The following is an 18,878-nucleotide window of genomic DNA, read 5'->3' as shown; positions in this document are numbered from 1 at the left end:
CATCTGGTGGGCTAGTCACCATTCAAAATTATTTTAAATTATCTTTTTCTTCCCATTTTATGAAACAACATTTGCTACTCCTGTTAATTATGACTACCTAATCAGATACGTTATTGGGAAAATTGTATGTTTTCTGTATACTGACTGCATTTTATGCCACCTACTCAAGTGCCTGTAAGACAGAATTTTTTTTACTATCAAGACCATAGCAAGGCAGTTGTAGCTACTACCCAAATTTACACACACACTTCTCTCAGAACCTAGAGGCAGAACTCTTCTTGACAAGAGCTCATGTCAAGCAAAGAATATCTGAGCTAGAGGCATGGGTAAAAGGAAGCGACATAGGCTCTGCTGGGCAGGCACAAAGGGGAGCTTGTGCTCAGCTTCCAGGATGTGAGGTATTCTGAATATATACCCCAGAGCTTGGTCTACCAAAAGCATAACAACTTCTTTTATTCAAGGCAATTAGAGGCTCTATTGCGCCCTTACACTTAATCCCCGCAACAAACTATGAGGTAGAAAGAGTAGTATGTGAACTGATTTTACAGATGAGAAAAACTGAAGCTTTAAGAAGGTCAAGACGGGGACTCACGATGGTGGAATCATCTTACTCATTTTCTATAACTTCCTAAAGGGGGAAAGAAAAAATCCAAAGGACACATTTTGATTCTTTATGAAAAAGGAAGTGGAAAAAAATGAGGCAAACTGTAGGGGAAAAAATGTACACATTGCTATATTTAAAATGGATAACCAACAAGGATCTACTGTACAGCACAGGGATGTGGCAGCCTGGATGGGAGGGGACTTCGAGGGAGAGTGGGTACATGTATATGTATGACTGAGTCTGCTGTGCACCTGAAACTATCACAATGTTTACTGGCTATACTCCAATATAAAATAAAAAGTTAAAAAAAAATAAAATGGATAACCAACAAGGACCTACTATACAGCACAAGGAACTCTGCTCAATATTATGTAACAACCTAAATGGGAAAAAGACTGAAAAAGAACAGATACATGTATAACTGAATTACTTCGCTGTACACCTGAAACTAACACATTGTTAATCATCTATATACTCCAAAATAAAATACAGTTAAAAAATAACAATAATCTTCCTGTAGGAAGAGGACAGGCTGACCTCAATTTCTAAATGCTGAGACAATAGGGGAACTAAATCCCCCGCTGCCCCACACAAATCCTCAACTACAGTTGTTTTGTACTAGATAGTAGCTCTGATATCACATCTTTCCTTCTTATTGCTAAAATCCACCAACTAATTCTGCAAGAGAAACATTCCCCAGGACTGACTGGAAAAGAGGAACCTTATCTAAAGATACTGTTGTTACAACCATCCACGGGGTGATAGAGAAGGCCTTTGGTATAAAAGCAATATCCAGAAGTAGATAATAACTTTGAACTCCAAGAAAAAAGAGCAACAGAAAGGAAGGGGAAATGTCTGACATCAAAGTACTTACTGTTTAAAAAAAAGAAAAACAGAAACCAAAAACGCTTTGGGACAAGAAATCAGATGCTCTGATAAACTGTTATAATATTGTCAATTTCCAATAAAGCATTTGCCAAATTATAGCAACTCTTCTGAGAAAGGAATTGCTCTGACAGCACTACTTGGCCCTTTTTAGGATCCTAGATACATCCTGCCCCAAGAAATGAGGAGCTGTACTTGCTGTGCTATGCTCCCAGAAGACATTTAATAAAGATCCTGGATGAAGGAAAACAGTCTGTGGAAGCAGCATCTTGGATTTCAGATAAGAAACCAAGAAATACTACCTCCTTCTGCAAATACACTTCTTTCTTTGTAACATTTCAGTCATTTAAAAGGCTCTTGATAGTATAATAAACCCAAGTGTAGGTTTGCTATAATATTTTCTTTAACAATGCCATATTCACCAAAAGTGGCATTATTTGGGATTGCACGTTCATTGCATTAAACTATCTCAAAATGCTAATAGGACATTCTCCCACAGGAGAGAAGAGATCTGGGTGGCTCCTGAAGAAAGAATATAGCAATGGTAAACAAGGAAAACTCAAGGGATATCTCAAGGATCTGGGAAAACTGTCCCAGATTAGGTCTGGGGAACCACTTGAACCACTACCTCAGATAATTCTCATTTCCAGTTTAGCTTTCGGGTCCTGTATTTCTCCTCATACGCTAAACTGCAACTCAGCTAATCACAAATCTGGGAAATTCCAGCAAAGTACCCTCGGCATACCCTGTGGCAGTGCAAAATTCCAGACATTTGTAAACACTGTACATGTTACTTTTGGCACAGGGGAGAGTTCGCCGGTTCCTTTATCTTTGAAGTGCAGATTCTAAACACAACCGGTATATTGCCATTTTTAGCAAAAGCATTAACAGTCTTGATAGTATGTGTGCATACGTGTACACCCATGAACGGGAGAGCCGTCAAAGTGAATTCTTCTCTAGGACGTGAGTCTAAACAATTTAAGCAGATATTTGGCTAAATGGAAAACAACAGATTCACAGTATCTAAAATCATATACTTTCAGAAGTTCATATAACTCTCTGTGGGGGAAAAAAGTCACATAGCTAGTTAACAAGTTTCCTCCTTTCTAAAGAAAACCAAGAGGTAACACTACAATAGCTTTGTAGAATGCAAGATCTAACATTCACCAATTTCTCATTAGTGACTATCAAAGGAGCCAACGTTGCATCGAACTGACATTAAAAAGTTTACAAATGATCCTGACCTTTAAAAATAAATTCTTACAAACAATGTCCCACAAAGCATTACATACACCTAAATATACATAAATTATTATTAAAACACAACTGAATATTTCAAATGCTTGGCAGTGATTCAATCTTATATTAGATAAGTTCATGGCAGTTTGGAAGCTGGCCTGGCTGGACATTGATCCACTGTTCAAGCCTAGGATTGGGAACCTATGATATTCCATTGACAGGCTGTGAAGAAATTCTAATATCAGCTTAAAGTCTTGATCTAAGATTTTCATAAAGTCTGATTTAAGTATAAACACAAAAGCATACGAAATATTGTAAGTACAGTGCAAGTAGAATGAGTTAACAATAAGAGACCGAAGACATTTTTAGCTATCATCTAGAAATTCACTGCTTTTCTAAGGACTTGTCATTTCTGCTCTGAACATTTTGTCTGGGATAACATGGTCATAAATATTAATTTAAATAACTAAAATAAGAAATTTGATGCTAATGTGGGATGATTTCATTAATCACAAGTCTATGGTGGATGCAGCAGAAACAATAAACTCCACTGACACCTACTTTAACAGATTCTTTCCTCGCAATCAAGATTTCAACCCAAGCATGGCTTACCTATAACTAATAACATAATGATTTAATGTCCAAAAGAAGACATTTGAGAGTGAAAGGGGAGAGACAGAGACAAACTGGATAGGATGCTGAAAAATAGGGGTAAACAGGCACTGTCTCCAGAAAACCAGAGCATATAATCACCCTAACTACAAAATAAATGACAGTGTTTGGAAGTCAACAGTTTCATCATCATATAGCAGTAAACTATACAAACCATGTCTTGCTTATCTGTACCTCAGTGACATTGAAAAAAGAACAAAATCAAAAACAGATCAAGAATATGCCTTAAAAGATTCCTGCAGGTAAAGAATTGCTCTGATAGCTCTATTTGGTCCTTTTTAGGATCCCTGACCCATCCTACCCCAAGAAACAAGTAGTTCTACTTGCTGTGCTATGCTCCCAGAGGACATTTAATAAAGATTCTGAATGACAGAAAACAATCTGCAGAAGCAGCATCTTGGATTTTAGATAAGCGACCAAGAAATACTAACTACCTCTTTCTGCAAATACACTTCTTTCTCTTTAATCTTGCGGTCATTCAAAATATTCTTGATAGAAGTACAGTAAACTCAAGTGCACATGTAGTGTAATACTTTCAGCTCAAATGCTCACCTTAAAATCTAAGCAATTGATTGATAATGGGGACAGTAAAAACCCAGGTGACCCAAGGGGAAAAGAAAGTAAGTGGAGTAACATAAAAGGACTCCCTGCTACACAAGGATGCACCAAATTAGCATCAAATATCTACACATACAAATAAAAATTTTAAACTTTTTCTTATTTACGTTTTCTAAAAAATTGCATCTTTATATAAGAGGGATCAGACGGTACAAGTGCAGCTCTCCCTGCTCCTCCTTTGAGTTATCACTTGCAAAAGCAATTAACTGGCAAAAATAAAACAAAATCAAGGGCTATCAAACTATTATCAGGGACTTCTCTGGTGGTCCAGTGGTTAAGATTTCGCCTTCCAATGCAGGGGGCGAGGGTTATATCGCTGGATAGAGGGCTAAAAAAAACCAAACCTCTCATCCAAAAAAACCCAAAGCATAAAACAGAAGCAATACTGTAACAAGTTCAACAAAGACTTTAAAAATGGTCCACTTAAATTTTTTTTTAAAAACTTAAAAACAAAAAAGCCTCATTTCTTTAAAAAAAAACTGTTATGAAAAGAGTAATGGTGGGGGGAAAATGGGGGGGAGAAAGTTATTTAACTTTCTAATTTATAACGCATTTACCATATTCTAACAAAACACTGAACTAGAAGAACTGGTTCTACTTATTGGGGTGGGGCGAGGGTAGCCCTTGTCCCTAATGCCTGGAGAGAGCCAGAGACCTGAGCTTCATTCCCCAAGAAGGAAAAATACTGAAGAAAAGAGTTCAAGTTCCTCTGCCACCTTTACTTTTCTTCCCAGTGTGGAGTAACTTACCTGATCATGTAAGACAACCTGATACTTACTGCGCCTTTTCTCTTTGGGGAGAAAGGGTTAAAAGTCTCTACTATCTCTGAAGTCCTATTTTGGCTGCAACTCATATTCTCCAATAATATTTGAAGATTATTAGTTGTTCCAAATTCAAAAAGCACCATCATTTAAATTTTTACCAAATAATGAGAAGGAAGAAAGTATGGTTTAAAGATTTAGTATGAGAGACTTGGATTCTAGTAATAACTCTATCACTAGCTGTGACTTTCAGCAGCCATTTATCCTTTTAGCCCTCATGTACAAAATATAAGGCACTGAGTACATTAGCACAATCTAGTTTTAAAGCTCTGTGAGTTTGACAACGCATCGCTGGAAATTAAGTATAATGCTAAACAAAGGGATCTTGTTCCACTTACTGTACCTGACAAAACCCTTCCTTCTAGGGCATGGCAGGGCTTCCAAAATTGTGGTCTGTGATCCACCTCCATCAGCTTCCAGAAATACTTGTTCAAATGGAAATGCCTGGCCCAGACATCAGGGATCAGAGTCTGCATGTGCATGCTCCTGTGAGCGTACGCATGTGTCTGTTTGTGGCGGGGGTTGAGTTGGGCTTATAACAAGCAACCCAGCGGATTCTTATGATCCTTAAATTTGATAATTCTAGGCCCTTGGTCTTCAAAATGACTACATTCACACCCCTGGGAATACACCAAGATTTTCTCCATAGGGGAAGCGTACAGGAATATCTATAAGAAAAACAACTTAAAGATCTTCAGTTTTCATATGTATTATCCTAAGATTTATGTGCTCAGATAAGGCCTCTTCAGAGCTGTCATTTCTCTTTACTTTCCTTTTCACACCTGCCATACTCCCTCCCTATTTTCAGAAGAAAGGCTGCCTCTCACTCATCTAGAATCTTACTATGCAGCATTGCCTCAGAATGTGAAAAACCTCTAGAGGCATCAAACAAAAAGACAAAAAAACCCTAGTGGACTCCCAAGGGCCAAGGAGGACAGAGTAAAGCAAAGAGAGCTTTGGTTAAAAACTCTGTGACGGACTTCCCTGGTGGTCCAGTGGCTAAGACGCTGCCCTCCCAACACAGGGGGCCCAGGTTGGATCCCTGGTCAGGGAACTATATCCCACATGCCAAGATGCTGTGTGCCACAACTAAGACCCAGTGCAGCCAAATAAATAAAAAAACACAAACAAACAAAAAAATAATTCCATGCCTTATCTTTCTTAGAATTGTCATTGAGAAGGCTGTGCCACAGACGTATGTAATAACAGTTAACTGAATTAAAAATAAAGTCAAACATTTTGACTGAAAATGAAGTCTGATTTGGCTGACTAGTTTTATAACAAGAAAAGGCTTTTGCCAGTTTATCTGACAGGACTTTTGCTATAAATTCAATCAGCTAAATCTGTAACTCCAAGGTTTTGGCAAAAATATATTTAAAGCACATCTACAATATATGGGTTGATATATCCTCTGTAAGCACTTAAATTTATTTTTAGAATTTAGAAGTCAAATTAAAGATGTGCAAAAGGAAAACTAATTGAGGGTGAGAGCCATGAAATGGTGGACGAACTGCCTGGAAAGGGGCACAAGAGAACATTCTGAGGTGACAGAAATGTTCTATTGCTTGTTTTCGGTGGCTACTCAGATGTCTACAACTCATCAGAATGGAGCACTTTATTGTTTGCTAATTATACCTCAATTTTTAAAAAGTGCAAAAAAGTCATTTATACTTTTTCAAAATTCTTTTTGAGGTACATTAGCAAAAATGTTTGATATCACTGTTCTAGGCACTTTACAAAAATACTGGTTTCTCTGAATCATGCAACAAAAAGTAAGCTACTTTATACACAAATTACTTATGTTTTTTCACTGTCAGCTTTAATATTTTTCTAATAGCCACCTCGGATTCTGATGCCCAAGAACATTCCCTAACAGAAGAGTAAGGAATAAAATTAAAGAAATGATTAATCTTCAAGTAATTTGGTAAATGAAAGAATGAATGTATTTCTACCTGGCTGGTAGTTGCTCCCTCCCAGATCCTCATCTTTGAAGACAGAATGATTAACTTCTCTTTTTAATATTAATGGAGCCTCCAAATTGATAATCTAGTTCTAAAGAACTTATTCTCAAACTCCATATAAGTTTAGAAGCAAAAATGTGCTAGAGCACAAATGTTTACATGAATAAATGAAAGTATGAAATGGGTCAAACTGATTAGACACTCAATACTGACATTTTGATATATGACCAGGCCCTGTTAATATCTGTTTGCAATTCACTGATTCAGCTATGCTATAAAAACCTTAATAACCAACTGAATCTCTTTCTTGCAAATAGGACATGAAGCACCAGCCTTCTTTAATCTTCTGGCACAATGAAAGCAAGTGACAAGATGGCCTGTTCTCCCATGAATAATGTTCCCGTCACGTGGTCTTTTCTCACATAGACTACATGGCTTCAAGAGATTCTGGCAATCCTCCATGTTGTCATTATCTGTTCTCTGTTCAAAAAGGTTATCTGATTGTTCTCCCATGCTTGATATGGTCTCTTGGCTTTCAGAACTGTGAGCCAAATCCAAGAATTCCACCGAGTTGCAGGGATCAAAAAGTTTGGAGTTTTCTTCCTTTACATGTATATCTTTAGGTCTAACAACTGGAGCTGATATGGTTCTTCTGCAGTCAGGGACATCAATTCCTTCATTTTCTTGCTTTTCAGGTATGGCAGTGATATCAGACGTGGAGAGAGAATGGGTTAACTTAGAACAATCTGAATACCAATCTTTCCTCAAGGCCCAGCAACGGAAACAGTACCTCTTGCTTGGAGAGTTAAATTTCTTGCACTCAGTACACTGCCACTCATCCTACAAAGACAAGTGCAGCCAATGAATACTCACTCAGTTGAGAACATGATGCTGAGAAAAACGGAAGAATCCAGACATTTCACACCAGTAGTCTAGCCCAGAACTTGAACAAAGTCTACAGCTACACACAAGAAAGTCTTGAGAAGTTTTACAATGATAGTGACATAATTGCCATTTCAAGCCAAAATTTGATGCAGCTATCTTTAAAAAAGTTACATTATTTTAGCTTTCTATTTAGTCTAGGTGTCATTTACATTGTTTGCTTTTCCCCACTGCTTTCTTTTTAGGTCTTTCTCTTTGTAAAACTTATTCTTTTATTGAGCAAGAGGCTAAAGAATGAAGAAAAGATAATACTCTGTCATTCTTTCCTACTAATTAAGAAATGTTATAAAATTTGTCAAAAAGGAAGCTACAGTTAAAATGAGGTTTGAAAACTACTGCATTTACTCATGCTCTCACTGCTCTCAGGATCATAGGTAGCGAATTGTATGCCTAAATCACATTCTCTGAAAAATGAATGTTCTTGTCCTTGAATGCCAAGTAATTTTTTTCCCTAATTCTCCATATTCAAATTAGGAGATACCAGAGCTCAATGAATTTTAAATGCCTCACTTAATTCAAAGGTAGCTACCTGGAACAAGTCAAGAGTATATTTAATGTGGATAATTGCCTGGCTTTGACAGGATCAATGACTTGACACATGCTGACTAGATTACTTTCAGAACAAAGGCCAAGCACGTCATGCTTAGATGTCATAACTCAACTGCCTATACTGAGAGGCAGGGACACAACCATTTGTTAAACTGGGATGTTCTCCAGAGAGCCTCAGAACATTCTTGCCAGTTTAAGGTCCTCAGATCTCATCTGAAATGCTATACAAATACTCGAAGGAACTTCATAAAGATTTGGAATTCATAATTGATGGTGTGTCAGTTTAATTGGCATTACTTTTCCTTTTTCAGTAGTACATAAAATAATAGGGCTTATTAAATTCCATGGCACTTCTGAATTGATGAAATATAGTCTATTTGCTTAATAGGTTTTCTGGGCCCAAGTAGCCTCAAAAGTCTGATTAAGATGGAAACACTTATCTCTGCTATTTGTATTGTGGTCAAGAACACTCAATGGACCAATATATCCCACCTTATTACTTTAGCTATGCACACACAAATAATCTGCAATGAATTACCACAACAGTCAGCAGTGGTGGGGTGTGAGCTGTGGGGCAGGATCAACACTAGAGGCAACGTAAGATTTTTATATCCCCAAACAGCAAAATGTAAACTCCCCTCCTTATCCTTCCCCCGCCACCCTTCTTCCCACAGTGAGTTAGCTGAGGGAAGTACTAAAAGGGAAATGGGGAATTAGCATGAAAAGACAAAAGCAAGGTATACATTTGAGTCCTAACCTGAGGTGCCAATTGGTGACAAATCCACACCTATTACCTAACAGCTTAATACTCAATATTCACTTATCAGCCCTCCATTAATATAAACCTGTGTGGAAATTAAGCCATTTTCCATTTGTTTCTACTTAAGAAAGCATCAAAAGTATTATACTTGACAAAGAATTTTAGATAGCTTATAGCGCTATCTTTGGGATTACAGAGAGGTGTTTAGTAGGAAAAGTAGTACAAGGACTATTCTGAATAACTGTGTGTGCACTGCATAATGTTCAAAGAGTTTTGATAGCAGGGAGAAAGGCACAAAGAGAGGCATTTAAGTCTTAACCCCTTCTCAAGGTAGGGACAGGATCAGATGAACTCATCTCAAATTCCAATAAAAATCTAAAGATGTAAAGAAACCAACATCTCTTTAACACCTAGGAAAGGCAGATAGAAATGGGGGGATACGACATTCTTCAACACAAGGGAACTGCTGGAACATTAACATCTGAAGACATGGGTGGTATAAAACAGCTCTTTTACTAGAAATTCATACCTCAGAGGTAACCTCTATATCGGTATCATCACTTATGGACTTAGAGTCCTCAAGGTCATCATTTTTTCCCACTTCAATCACCTAAGAAAGCAAAGAAAACTCATTAGCAAGGTTTACCTATTTTAGATGAGGTCATTATCTGAGAGCAAAAAAGACAGAAAAGCTTCACTTTAACATTCTTCTCCCATATCACTAGCACTTAAAAAGGAGACAGCTTAGATGTGAGACCAAAAACATGATTCTGTACAAACCTAGCTGGCATTTCAGTAGAATAAAGCACCCAGAAGGGTTACCAAATATCTTCAGCATTCAGAAGGGAGAGGTTCCCAAATTTATGCATTTAAATAAACAGTATCAGAGTATAAATTATTAAATGTGGAAATTTTTTATCTTGAGAATCTAGGTAGGTATTCACAAGAATAACAGGATTACATGAGAAAATGGAAGTAAAAAAGCACCATATAAAATAAGAAACTTAGATGTGAAGAATGAAAGAGTATTGTAAAATTTTACTTTTCATATTCAAAAGTAAAACTAGTTATGTGATACTCTTGGACTGTCCTACAAAAACATGCCCATGGACCAGGAAAAAAAAAGTCAAGAAATGTGGGAAGTGTCTTCTAAATTTTAAAATTTATAATTCTAAAAATTAAAACCCCAGTTTCGTGATCCAATGAATGGAATAAAAACAATTATGATAGAATTATGAACCACTGGGTAGCAACGTTCTCACACAAGTTCAAGTATTTTAAGTCCCATGTCTCTCTACAGAAGTTTCCAAATGTCACCTCTGTCTTCATTCTAGTCACCTGCACTCCCTCCTAACACTACCAAAAAATAGTTCAACAAAACCCAAACATCTACCTGCCTCTCACAAACATACCAAGATATCCTTCAGGGACCCAAATTATTACAAAAATCCTTTAATTAAAAGAATGCCCCAATTTAGGTTTGGTTTTTGCTGTATTCATTCAATGGATATTTACTGAGAATTTCATCGTGTCAGCACTGGATATGCAGCCCAACATTTTTTTGAGACTTGAGCATGTGCCTTTATGACTCTTCATCGTGGTGTGCTCACATGATGTGTACATGAATTCTAACACTCTTCTTTCCTCCTATTTAAACTCTAAAATATGTAGGAAGAGCCCATCTGTCTAGTACCATTTAGGTATAAAACAGGTACAGAAACTATTGAGAAGTCTAAGAAATAAAGATTTTTTTTTCCCTAGAGGCTGTTGTGGCTATTTAGAACTTTGCCTTGTTAACAAAGCAAGGTCTCCAGAAGAAAAAACTCCACAATGAGAGATCAGACAAGGAGGAAAAGGGTAGCTTATTGCTTCTAACCAACTAGGAGCTTTACCCATGAAGTCTTAACCTATTTTTAAGACAGGCTTGGTTAACTTAATGTAAATCTTAAAACTAGAAAGAGGAAAGTATCAAAAAATAAAAAGGGAGGGATTACATGAGCCATTTGTTGTACAATGCAGCAAAGGGTCAGGTCACCAGATCTGAGAAGATTATACTATATGCAGGTAATACAATCAATGTGAAAATTTTCCACAACATACCTTTTTGTCTCTCACCTTCCCTACTTCTTCACTTGTTTGTTCAGGATCAGCAGCTTCAACTTTTATTCCAACACCAAACTGTTCTGATACTGACTCATTCAAAAACCACAGGTCATCTGTGGTGTCTGAAACAATAGCAGTACCTATATCCTAATAGAAAAAAAAAACAAACAAGAGTTTTTGTAGTCAGAGGTTTTTTAGAGATGCTGAACCAAAGTAAATGAACCCAAAACTCAACATCCTCACACATCTCAAAAGAACACCTAAAAAAAAAAAAAAAAAAAAAAAGAACACCTAGCCTTTCTTCTATCCATTCATTCAACAAATATCTACTTGGCACCTACTATGCATAAACTGATGGGTGGATACAAGAGCACCTGGCAAGGCATCTTCTATTTTAACAGTAAACCAGGCGTAACACCTGAGAAACAGCACTAAAGTGCTTAAAAGCTAAAAACTCGTAGTTGCTCGACTAAATAGAACCCATCCCCTACATTCCTTTCTACAGGCAGCACTCTGAGGACCTAGAAAACTTTCTATTAATTGTGACATATTCTTTCCTATAATAGTCAATGATGTTTATTAAAGAAATATGAGAAATACTGATGGTAACTCAAATCTTCTGTCCTCTTTCTAAATCCTTTTCTTTTATTGAGGTAAAGTTGGCATATAATACTTCTTTCTTAATTCTTAAACAACTTTAAATATAACTTTCTACATTCGTCTATAGACATTTTATGACATGTTTTCCCTACAATATTCATAAGAGACAACCTATTATTTTGCCATTATTGTCTGTCCATTCATTTACTGAATAAATACTCACTACCTACCTATTATGTGTCAGACACTGCCTATTGCTTCTATCTAGGCAATAGAATAGAGTGGTCAATAATACAAAAGCCCTGGACTTGTATTTCAACAGGGTCAAACAGACAATAGATACATAAACAAAATACAATAACAGTTTTACAAAGTGAGAAGTGCAATGAAGAATATAAAATAGAAGAGCAGAACGGTGACAGTCTGAATTAGGCTGTGACAGCAGAAGTAATAAAAAGTGGTTAGTTAGATTTCAGGCATGTTTTAGAAAAAGAATTGATAACCTGAATATGGTGTATGACAGAGAAAGAAATCAAGGATATCCCTTGATACTTGGCTGGAATAACTGGGTAGAAGGCAGACTTATGAAATAGGAAACACTGAATAAAAGTGTTGGTTTAAAAAAAATTGAGAGTTCTGTTTTGAACATGTTAAATGTCAGATCATCTAAGTGTTGAGAGGCAGGTGGACATGGAAACTGGGCATTGAGGAGAGAGTTCAGAACTGAAGATACAGATTTGGGCATCACGTGCATACAGATGGTACTTAAAAGTCATAGCACTGAATGGGAATTCTTTGAGGATGTAATGTATGGTTCGAGAGTAACCAAGAAGGCATTTCCCTGGTGATCCAATGTTTAAGACTCTGCACTCCCAATGCAGAGAGGGCACAGGTTTGACCCCTGGTCAGGGAACTAAGATTCCACATGCTGCACAGCACAGCCAAAAAAAAAAAAAGAGTAACCAAGAATGTTACTCCTTCAGAAGAAAAAAAATTCCTCTTCAAATGTGAGATTTACCTGATTTGTCTGTAAATCAGTTGAGCCATTACTTCTAGGTGTATAGTTATTTCTCAAATTTCCTAAAAACCACCAAGGCAAGCCAGCTACATCCCATTCCTCAAACCCGAGGTCCAGTCTTGATGTCTCATCTTGGGTTAAATTTGTCACCAAGTCTTCATCTACAAAAGTCAAATGAAAAGGATGGTAACTATGTACACAATACTTAAGAATCAAGACTCTCTTTATAATACTTACAATCTCTTGTATAAGACAAGTAAAAAGAAATTCCTCTTCTCAGTAAGAAAGAATCAGAAATCAAATACCTGTCTCAGTTGCAGAGCCCAAATCTCCTTCCTCCCCTTTTAGGCTTCATTAGCACGTAATGACACTACAGATCATTCATCAAGAAATATAAACTCTGAAAGCATCCAAAAAATGACATTGTTCTATCAATAAAAGGATTTCTAAATGGTTATTTTTGTGGCATTTTAAACATCCCTGCCACTGTAATAACTAAAGAATGACTTGCTCCAGTAAATGATACCTGACAATGACTTGATTCAGTGGACTACAAATGGTGATGGTACAGTGGCCAACCCTTGAGACAGAAACAAGGTGGTACAGACCATAACAGGCAATCACAAGGTTGTCAAGGCAGTCTCATTGGTACCACATATTTTTGGACATTTCTCAACAATTCACATGTTTTAACAAGTAACAACCACTATGAAGCACTGAACCCTATCTAGGCTGTCCAAATAAATATATACATATGTCCTTTCTGGATCAATAGTTAAGATATCTAAAGATTTAGAAATATTGCAAATCCAAAACATATTAAGGGCCCATATGTTCTAAGTAAAAGATCTTGTGTTATACATCTAAATGATATTCAAGGGAGTTACGAACGTAAGTTTGTTGCCTCCACGTGAAATCCTTTTCCTTCTTTCCCACTGTTGGTTGGGACAGTTGAAAAAATGTCTGCAATAAATGGATCCCTGCCAGAACACGCGGTTACCCTCTTTATTTACAAATTATCTTGTTCCTGCCTATTAAAAGGCATACCTGTGCTCAGGGAAACTTCAAATATCTTTTACTTACTCGTTGCTGAAATTATGAGAAACCTAATTCCTGAGATGGTGTCACATTAAAGTTATCTTCAACTATTCAAGCTCTGTAACATCTTGTGAAGGGAATGAAAAGAGGCCATTCTTTCCACATATAAAATTTCTGTCCATTCTACCTGTACACCTCCCTAAAAATACTAAGCTATTTATTCTCAAAATTTACATCATAAACTAAGTAAGAGTCTCTTGGATTGGCTCTTCTTATGTTTTAAATAGCCTTTTGAGTAGAAAACAAGCAAAGACCTGTATTTAAAGAAGCAAAATTACACATTTAATATCATCAGACTGGAATAAGCTCCAACACAACTACATAGCCCAAAATTCAGCTTATATTCAAATGCAATTTGAAGAAAACAACCCAGCATGATAAACAGATTAAATTTTAATTTAATCACTTAAAACAATTTCAGCAGCATTATTTTCTGGGATGTTGCTAGAGGTCTAACCTGCTAACTTGGCAAGTGTGAGTCAGGTACCTAATCATACTATACCTAAAATGAATGGCAAAGATCTAATGACTACTATCGAAGGGCAAAGGAACTACTAGGCTTCTTATGTCTCATTCTTGGCTCTGAGATATTAAGCATATTTTACTATCTTTGCAAACCTCAAAAATCTAAGAAAATTACTCTTTGTCTCAAGCAGACAAATAAAAATAAAAACTCTAACCAGATTAAATATATACAGGGGTGCCAAGATTTAAAAGGCCAAGGCATCTGAGTTACCAGGTGGCACACTGATAAATGTGTAGCTATCTTCTATTAGCATACTAGCTAAAAGAAGGGTCTTGCTCCATCCCAGTCATCACATGTTGCTAAAACATAACTACTATCTTCTTCAAAGTTAACAGTGGTGACTAGAGTAAAAGAAAGGTTTTCAGAAAAGAATGAAAAATAAGCATGACACGTACCCCCCACTACTTCACATACAAAGAGACAGCATTATTATTTTTTGAGTTCTCTGTAACAGCCTTAATTACTGCTAGTGCTTAATACGGATAGATACCGTTTCTAAAAGTCACCACCAAAGAAACAAAGAGAGAAAAGGACAGAGAAAAAAAAGAAAGGTTTACATAGCCTTAATCCAAAACGTACCTTCTCTAGAATTTCTGCATTTATGCTGTGAGGTAGGCAGTGTGGGAATATTGCCTTCTTCATCTCTTTTCCTGGAATTGGAACTTTCTTCCATACTTTGCTGAAAGGAAGGGAAAGGTGTCCATCAGTGCAGTAGAAATGACTGCGACCAGGGGATGTAGCAGTTCCATTCTGGCTCACCAGTTAGTGTGCGACACAATGGGTTACGCACAAGAAAGGAAAACTCTGGAGTTCACAACAGTCATCACATAAAGGCAACCTCTCCTCAACTCACTGTGGGGAAAAAATCTGCACAAAAGGCCAAAATCTACTGTTAAAAACAGGCTATCAAGATAAAGCCTCTAGCCTACACAAAATTAGGCATAATTCAGAAAAAAAAAAAACATATACCAAGATGATCATAAAGTTTTCCCAGGTTTGGTGAAGCTTTAAGAAATGGCCTGACATGAACTTAAATGCAACAAGCCTGTTAAAGTCTAATAAAGCGATTTCCTCCAATACCCATGTACATACACCATCACACACACACAGACAAACACAAACCCCAAGAAAATGCAACTGGAAGAACTAAAGATCAGAAGTGCTACATCCCAAAGAGAGATTCAGAGACTGGAACTCTGTTACAGGCAGAACAGAGAAGGTTCACTCTGTCCCTAGTCTGTGAACTCCCAAGAACCTTTCTTATTAAATTCTTACCATATCAGGGAAAGGTCTTGGGAGTCCAAGATCATAGGTACAGAGAAGGGGCCACTCTGTACAACAAAAGAAGTCACCGTGTGGTGATTTTACCTTCAGTTGGTCTTGACTTGGAATATCCATACTGTGATCCTGTGCGAGAGCGAGAGTCTGAGCAGCATCTGGATAGCAAGTAAAACAAAAGGAAAACCTTCCCTGGTAATAACCATTCTTTCCACACCGAAAGGACCTCAGCAAACAACCCTGGAGCCAGGTTTGGCCCCTAAAGATGATTCTGACTGGCCAAGGCTCTCATCCAAAGGAAAGGAAAAATCAAAACTAATAAAAATGGCATAGACTGAGAGAGACTATATTCAAAATATATTACCAAAAAATAACCTGAAGAAAAATGAAAAATGACTAAAAAAATGTTCTTCCGTGGCATGTTTTCAATTTAATATAGAAAGTGATTCCAAGCAGGGAATAATGGAGAGTATTTTATCATCTATTCCTATAGGTGTATTTCCAAATTTGCCTAACTTGTAAACAATAAGAAAAAAAATTTGGGTTTTAAATTTAATTTTTATTTTCAAGTGTTAAAGCTATACAGGATTATGAAATCTAAAAATCTGGGATTTTTCCCACTTGCTTTATGACACAATAGCATCCTCATGTAAACTTACATTCTAAGTATCAATGCTGATTTCATGGTTTAAATTCCCATCACCTGAAAATGGATTAGTTTTTTTAATCAACAAGTCTTATTTTTCCCAGTTTCTATAAACATTTCCTAAGAAGAAAAAGGAAGCAGATAAAGTCTTTCTTAAGGCCAATAAAAAGAAGCAAAGGAAAAAATAACCTGAGAGAATTTCTTAGTCAGAGAAAACTGTATTTCAAGGCCTTGAAAAATTTTCAGGCAGAACAGAAGATGAAAACTTAGCTACAGGAAAAGAAAAGATGCAAAAATTTAATAACCTGGACCACTCATTATATGAGGCTATAGGTAACTATATGCACCCAAATAAGTCTATCATGGATTGGGTTCATCAGCTACTATCAGATCCAGAAAAAGACACTTAAGGAAAATGTCATCCTCATCCAATAAAGACTGACAAAGAAAGAATACACATCCTACAACTGGTCTGACAATTGTTTGGCACAAAGCAAACACTTTCAAAATTGTAATTATAAACACCATTATTTCTAGAAGCATTTTAATAGATAAAATGGAGATAATGAGTGTTTCAAGAGCCAGAATTTTCTGACCACAAAGATCAATTAACATACAATGCAGTGAAGCACTTCTTTAATAAAGTAATTCAATTACTGTCATTTCTAGTTCTAAATACTAACTTAGTTAGGTTAAAACAATTAGAAGCAAAAAGAAATTATCAGAGAAAACTATAATGTACAAGGTAATTTTAAAATAAATACAAAATCTGTCATATATATTTCATTTTATTAGAATACATGTGGAAATTTGGAGAAATGATTTCTAAAGAACCACCTTCATTTCTTTAACCATCAAAATAAAAGGTTTATTTCATTTGCAAAGGTGTAAGATAGTTGATATGGAAAGTGTTTTTCTCATTTATCCTTTCAAGTAAAACCCATGCAACCCAATTTATGAAGATCAACAGAGATGGCCAACCATAAACACTAATGCAAGTTCAAGTCCAGAAGAGACAACCAATTAAAATTACTTTGGGGTAATTTCCTGATTTTGATCATTGTACTATGGTTATGTAAGATGTTACCATTTGGGGACTCTGGGTAAAGAGTATATGGAACTCTTCTTAATACCTTTGTAACATTTTTGTAAGTGAAATTATTTCAAAGTGATAAAGCAAAGAACAAAGAAAATGTTTTAAAAACTTAATGTTCAGATTTTTTTTAATGTGTTAAAAAAATTAATTAGGGCAAATTCTGTTACAAGCAAGGGTTAAAGAGACATCAATGTGTGGCACAAAGGAAAGGGCACATACTAGAGAGTCACAAATATCTGCTCTATCTCTTATCAGTGGCATCTCATCTTGAACAAATTACTCATTCTTTAAAAAAACAAAACAAAACAAAACAAAAAAACCTCAGTTTCTTCATCTCTAGACCTTCCTCACAGGGTTGTTGTGAGGATAAATTGAAATGTTTGTTACAGAAGTGTTCATTTTAATATATGGCATGTTAAATTCTGCTGAGGAAATGCAAGAAAGAAAATGAGAGACAGAAGTGAGAATTATACCCACTCTAGATATTCAGAGAACATATCAATCAAAAAGAAAGAACAGATCAGCAAATATAAAATTATCTGTGTATTTCAAGCCTGTAGTGACTACCCCAGGAAGACCATACTATTTCACAAGTGACTGAATTTCAAAAAAGCACCATATCATTTGTAAGGCCTTCCCTCTCAAACAGAAATTTACAGCTGGGTGTAGTAGGCAAATGGCTCAGTGAAATCAAGAAGCTTCAAAAGTCAATGTAAGTTCAAACATATGGACACCAGTGGGGAAAGCGGGGAGGGTTGGGGGGAATGAATTGGGAGATTGGGATTGCCATATATACATTACTAATAAGAAAAAAATATGAAATTGTACACTTTAAACATATGCAGTTTACTGTATGTCAACTGTATCTCAATAAAAGTTCTTAAAAAGAAAAGTCAATGTGAGTTCAAACACATTTCAAAATGAGAGCAAAGTCTCTTTGCTCTCACTATAAAGAGTAAATTTTTATTAGGAATGGATTTTTTTCAACCTATTTGTTTCAGTAAACTATTGAAAAATAGCCAATCTAAAGGGATTACAAACTTAGGCTTTCTTCAAAGGACAAAGTTACCTAAAATCTAATTTGAAACTTACAAAAGGGCTTCACGTAGGAATGGAGAAAGAAAAAAGTTTCATTATTTGGAAATGAGTGAGAGGGTTAAATTTTAGCTGTATCCAGTTTATTCACTTATCTAATACACCATACTTCAAACCCCAAAGCAGCCAGTTCCTGCACATAACTAATAAACTCAAAGGGCGGTATTTAAAAGATATGGAATCAAGCAAAAGATTAGACAAATTGGCATTCAAAGAACAGAAAGCTAAAACCTTTAGGTGAAAGGTTCTTGGGGGGACCTTTATAATAACAGATGGATCAGGGTGACACCACGTAAGTCCACAGAATCTTAACATCACTGAAAGAGGAATAGGTAGACTTTACATGGCTCTGGTGTGCTGCAAGAGA

At 36.2% G+C, this 18,878-nt stretch overlaps 1 protein-coding gene across 5 annotated transcripts in view; it reads right to left on the bottom strand.

Moving 5' to 3' along the window:
- Window positions 1-6,764: 6,764 nt before the first annotated feature.
- Window positions 6,765-18,878, bottom strand: part of MDM4 (MDM4 regulator of p53) — a 30,940-nt gene continuing 18,826 nt past the window's right edge. For 2 of the 5 annotated variants that reach the window (XM_057726418.1, XM_057726419.1), the window contains exons 6-11: window positions 15,765-15,832; window positions 14,976-15,075; window positions 12,773-12,933; window positions 11,152-11,301; window positions 9,581-9,661; window positions 6,765-7,640 (exon numbers count right to left, since the gene is read on the bottom strand). In XM_057726418.1, coding sequence (XP_057582401.1) covers window positions 7,068-7,640; window positions 9,581-9,661; window positions 11,152-11,301; window positions 12,773-12,933; window positions 14,976-15,075; window positions 15,765-15,832 — 1,133 coding nt within the window. In that variant the 3' untranslated portion in view covers window positions 6,765-7,067. Of the gene's footprint in view, window positions 7,641-9,580; window positions 9,662-11,151; window positions 11,302-12,772; window positions 15,076-15,764; window positions 18,869-18,878 lie in introns of those variants that run through there. The other 3 variants (XR_009052566.1, XM_057726421.1, XM_057726420.1) reach the window with 3 other exon arrangements.

Source organism: Hippopotamus amphibius, chromosome 3 (assembly GCF_030028045.1).
Source record: "Hippopotamus amphibius kiboko isolate mHipAmp2 chromosome 3, mHipAmp2.hap2, whole genome shotgun sequence".
NCBI classification, from domain to species: domain Eukaryota; kingdom Metazoa; phylum Chordata; class Mammalia; order Artiodactyla; family Hippopotamidae; genus Hippopotamus; species Hippopotamus amphibius.
This window is presented reverse-complemented; position numbering and strand designations above follow the sequence as displayed.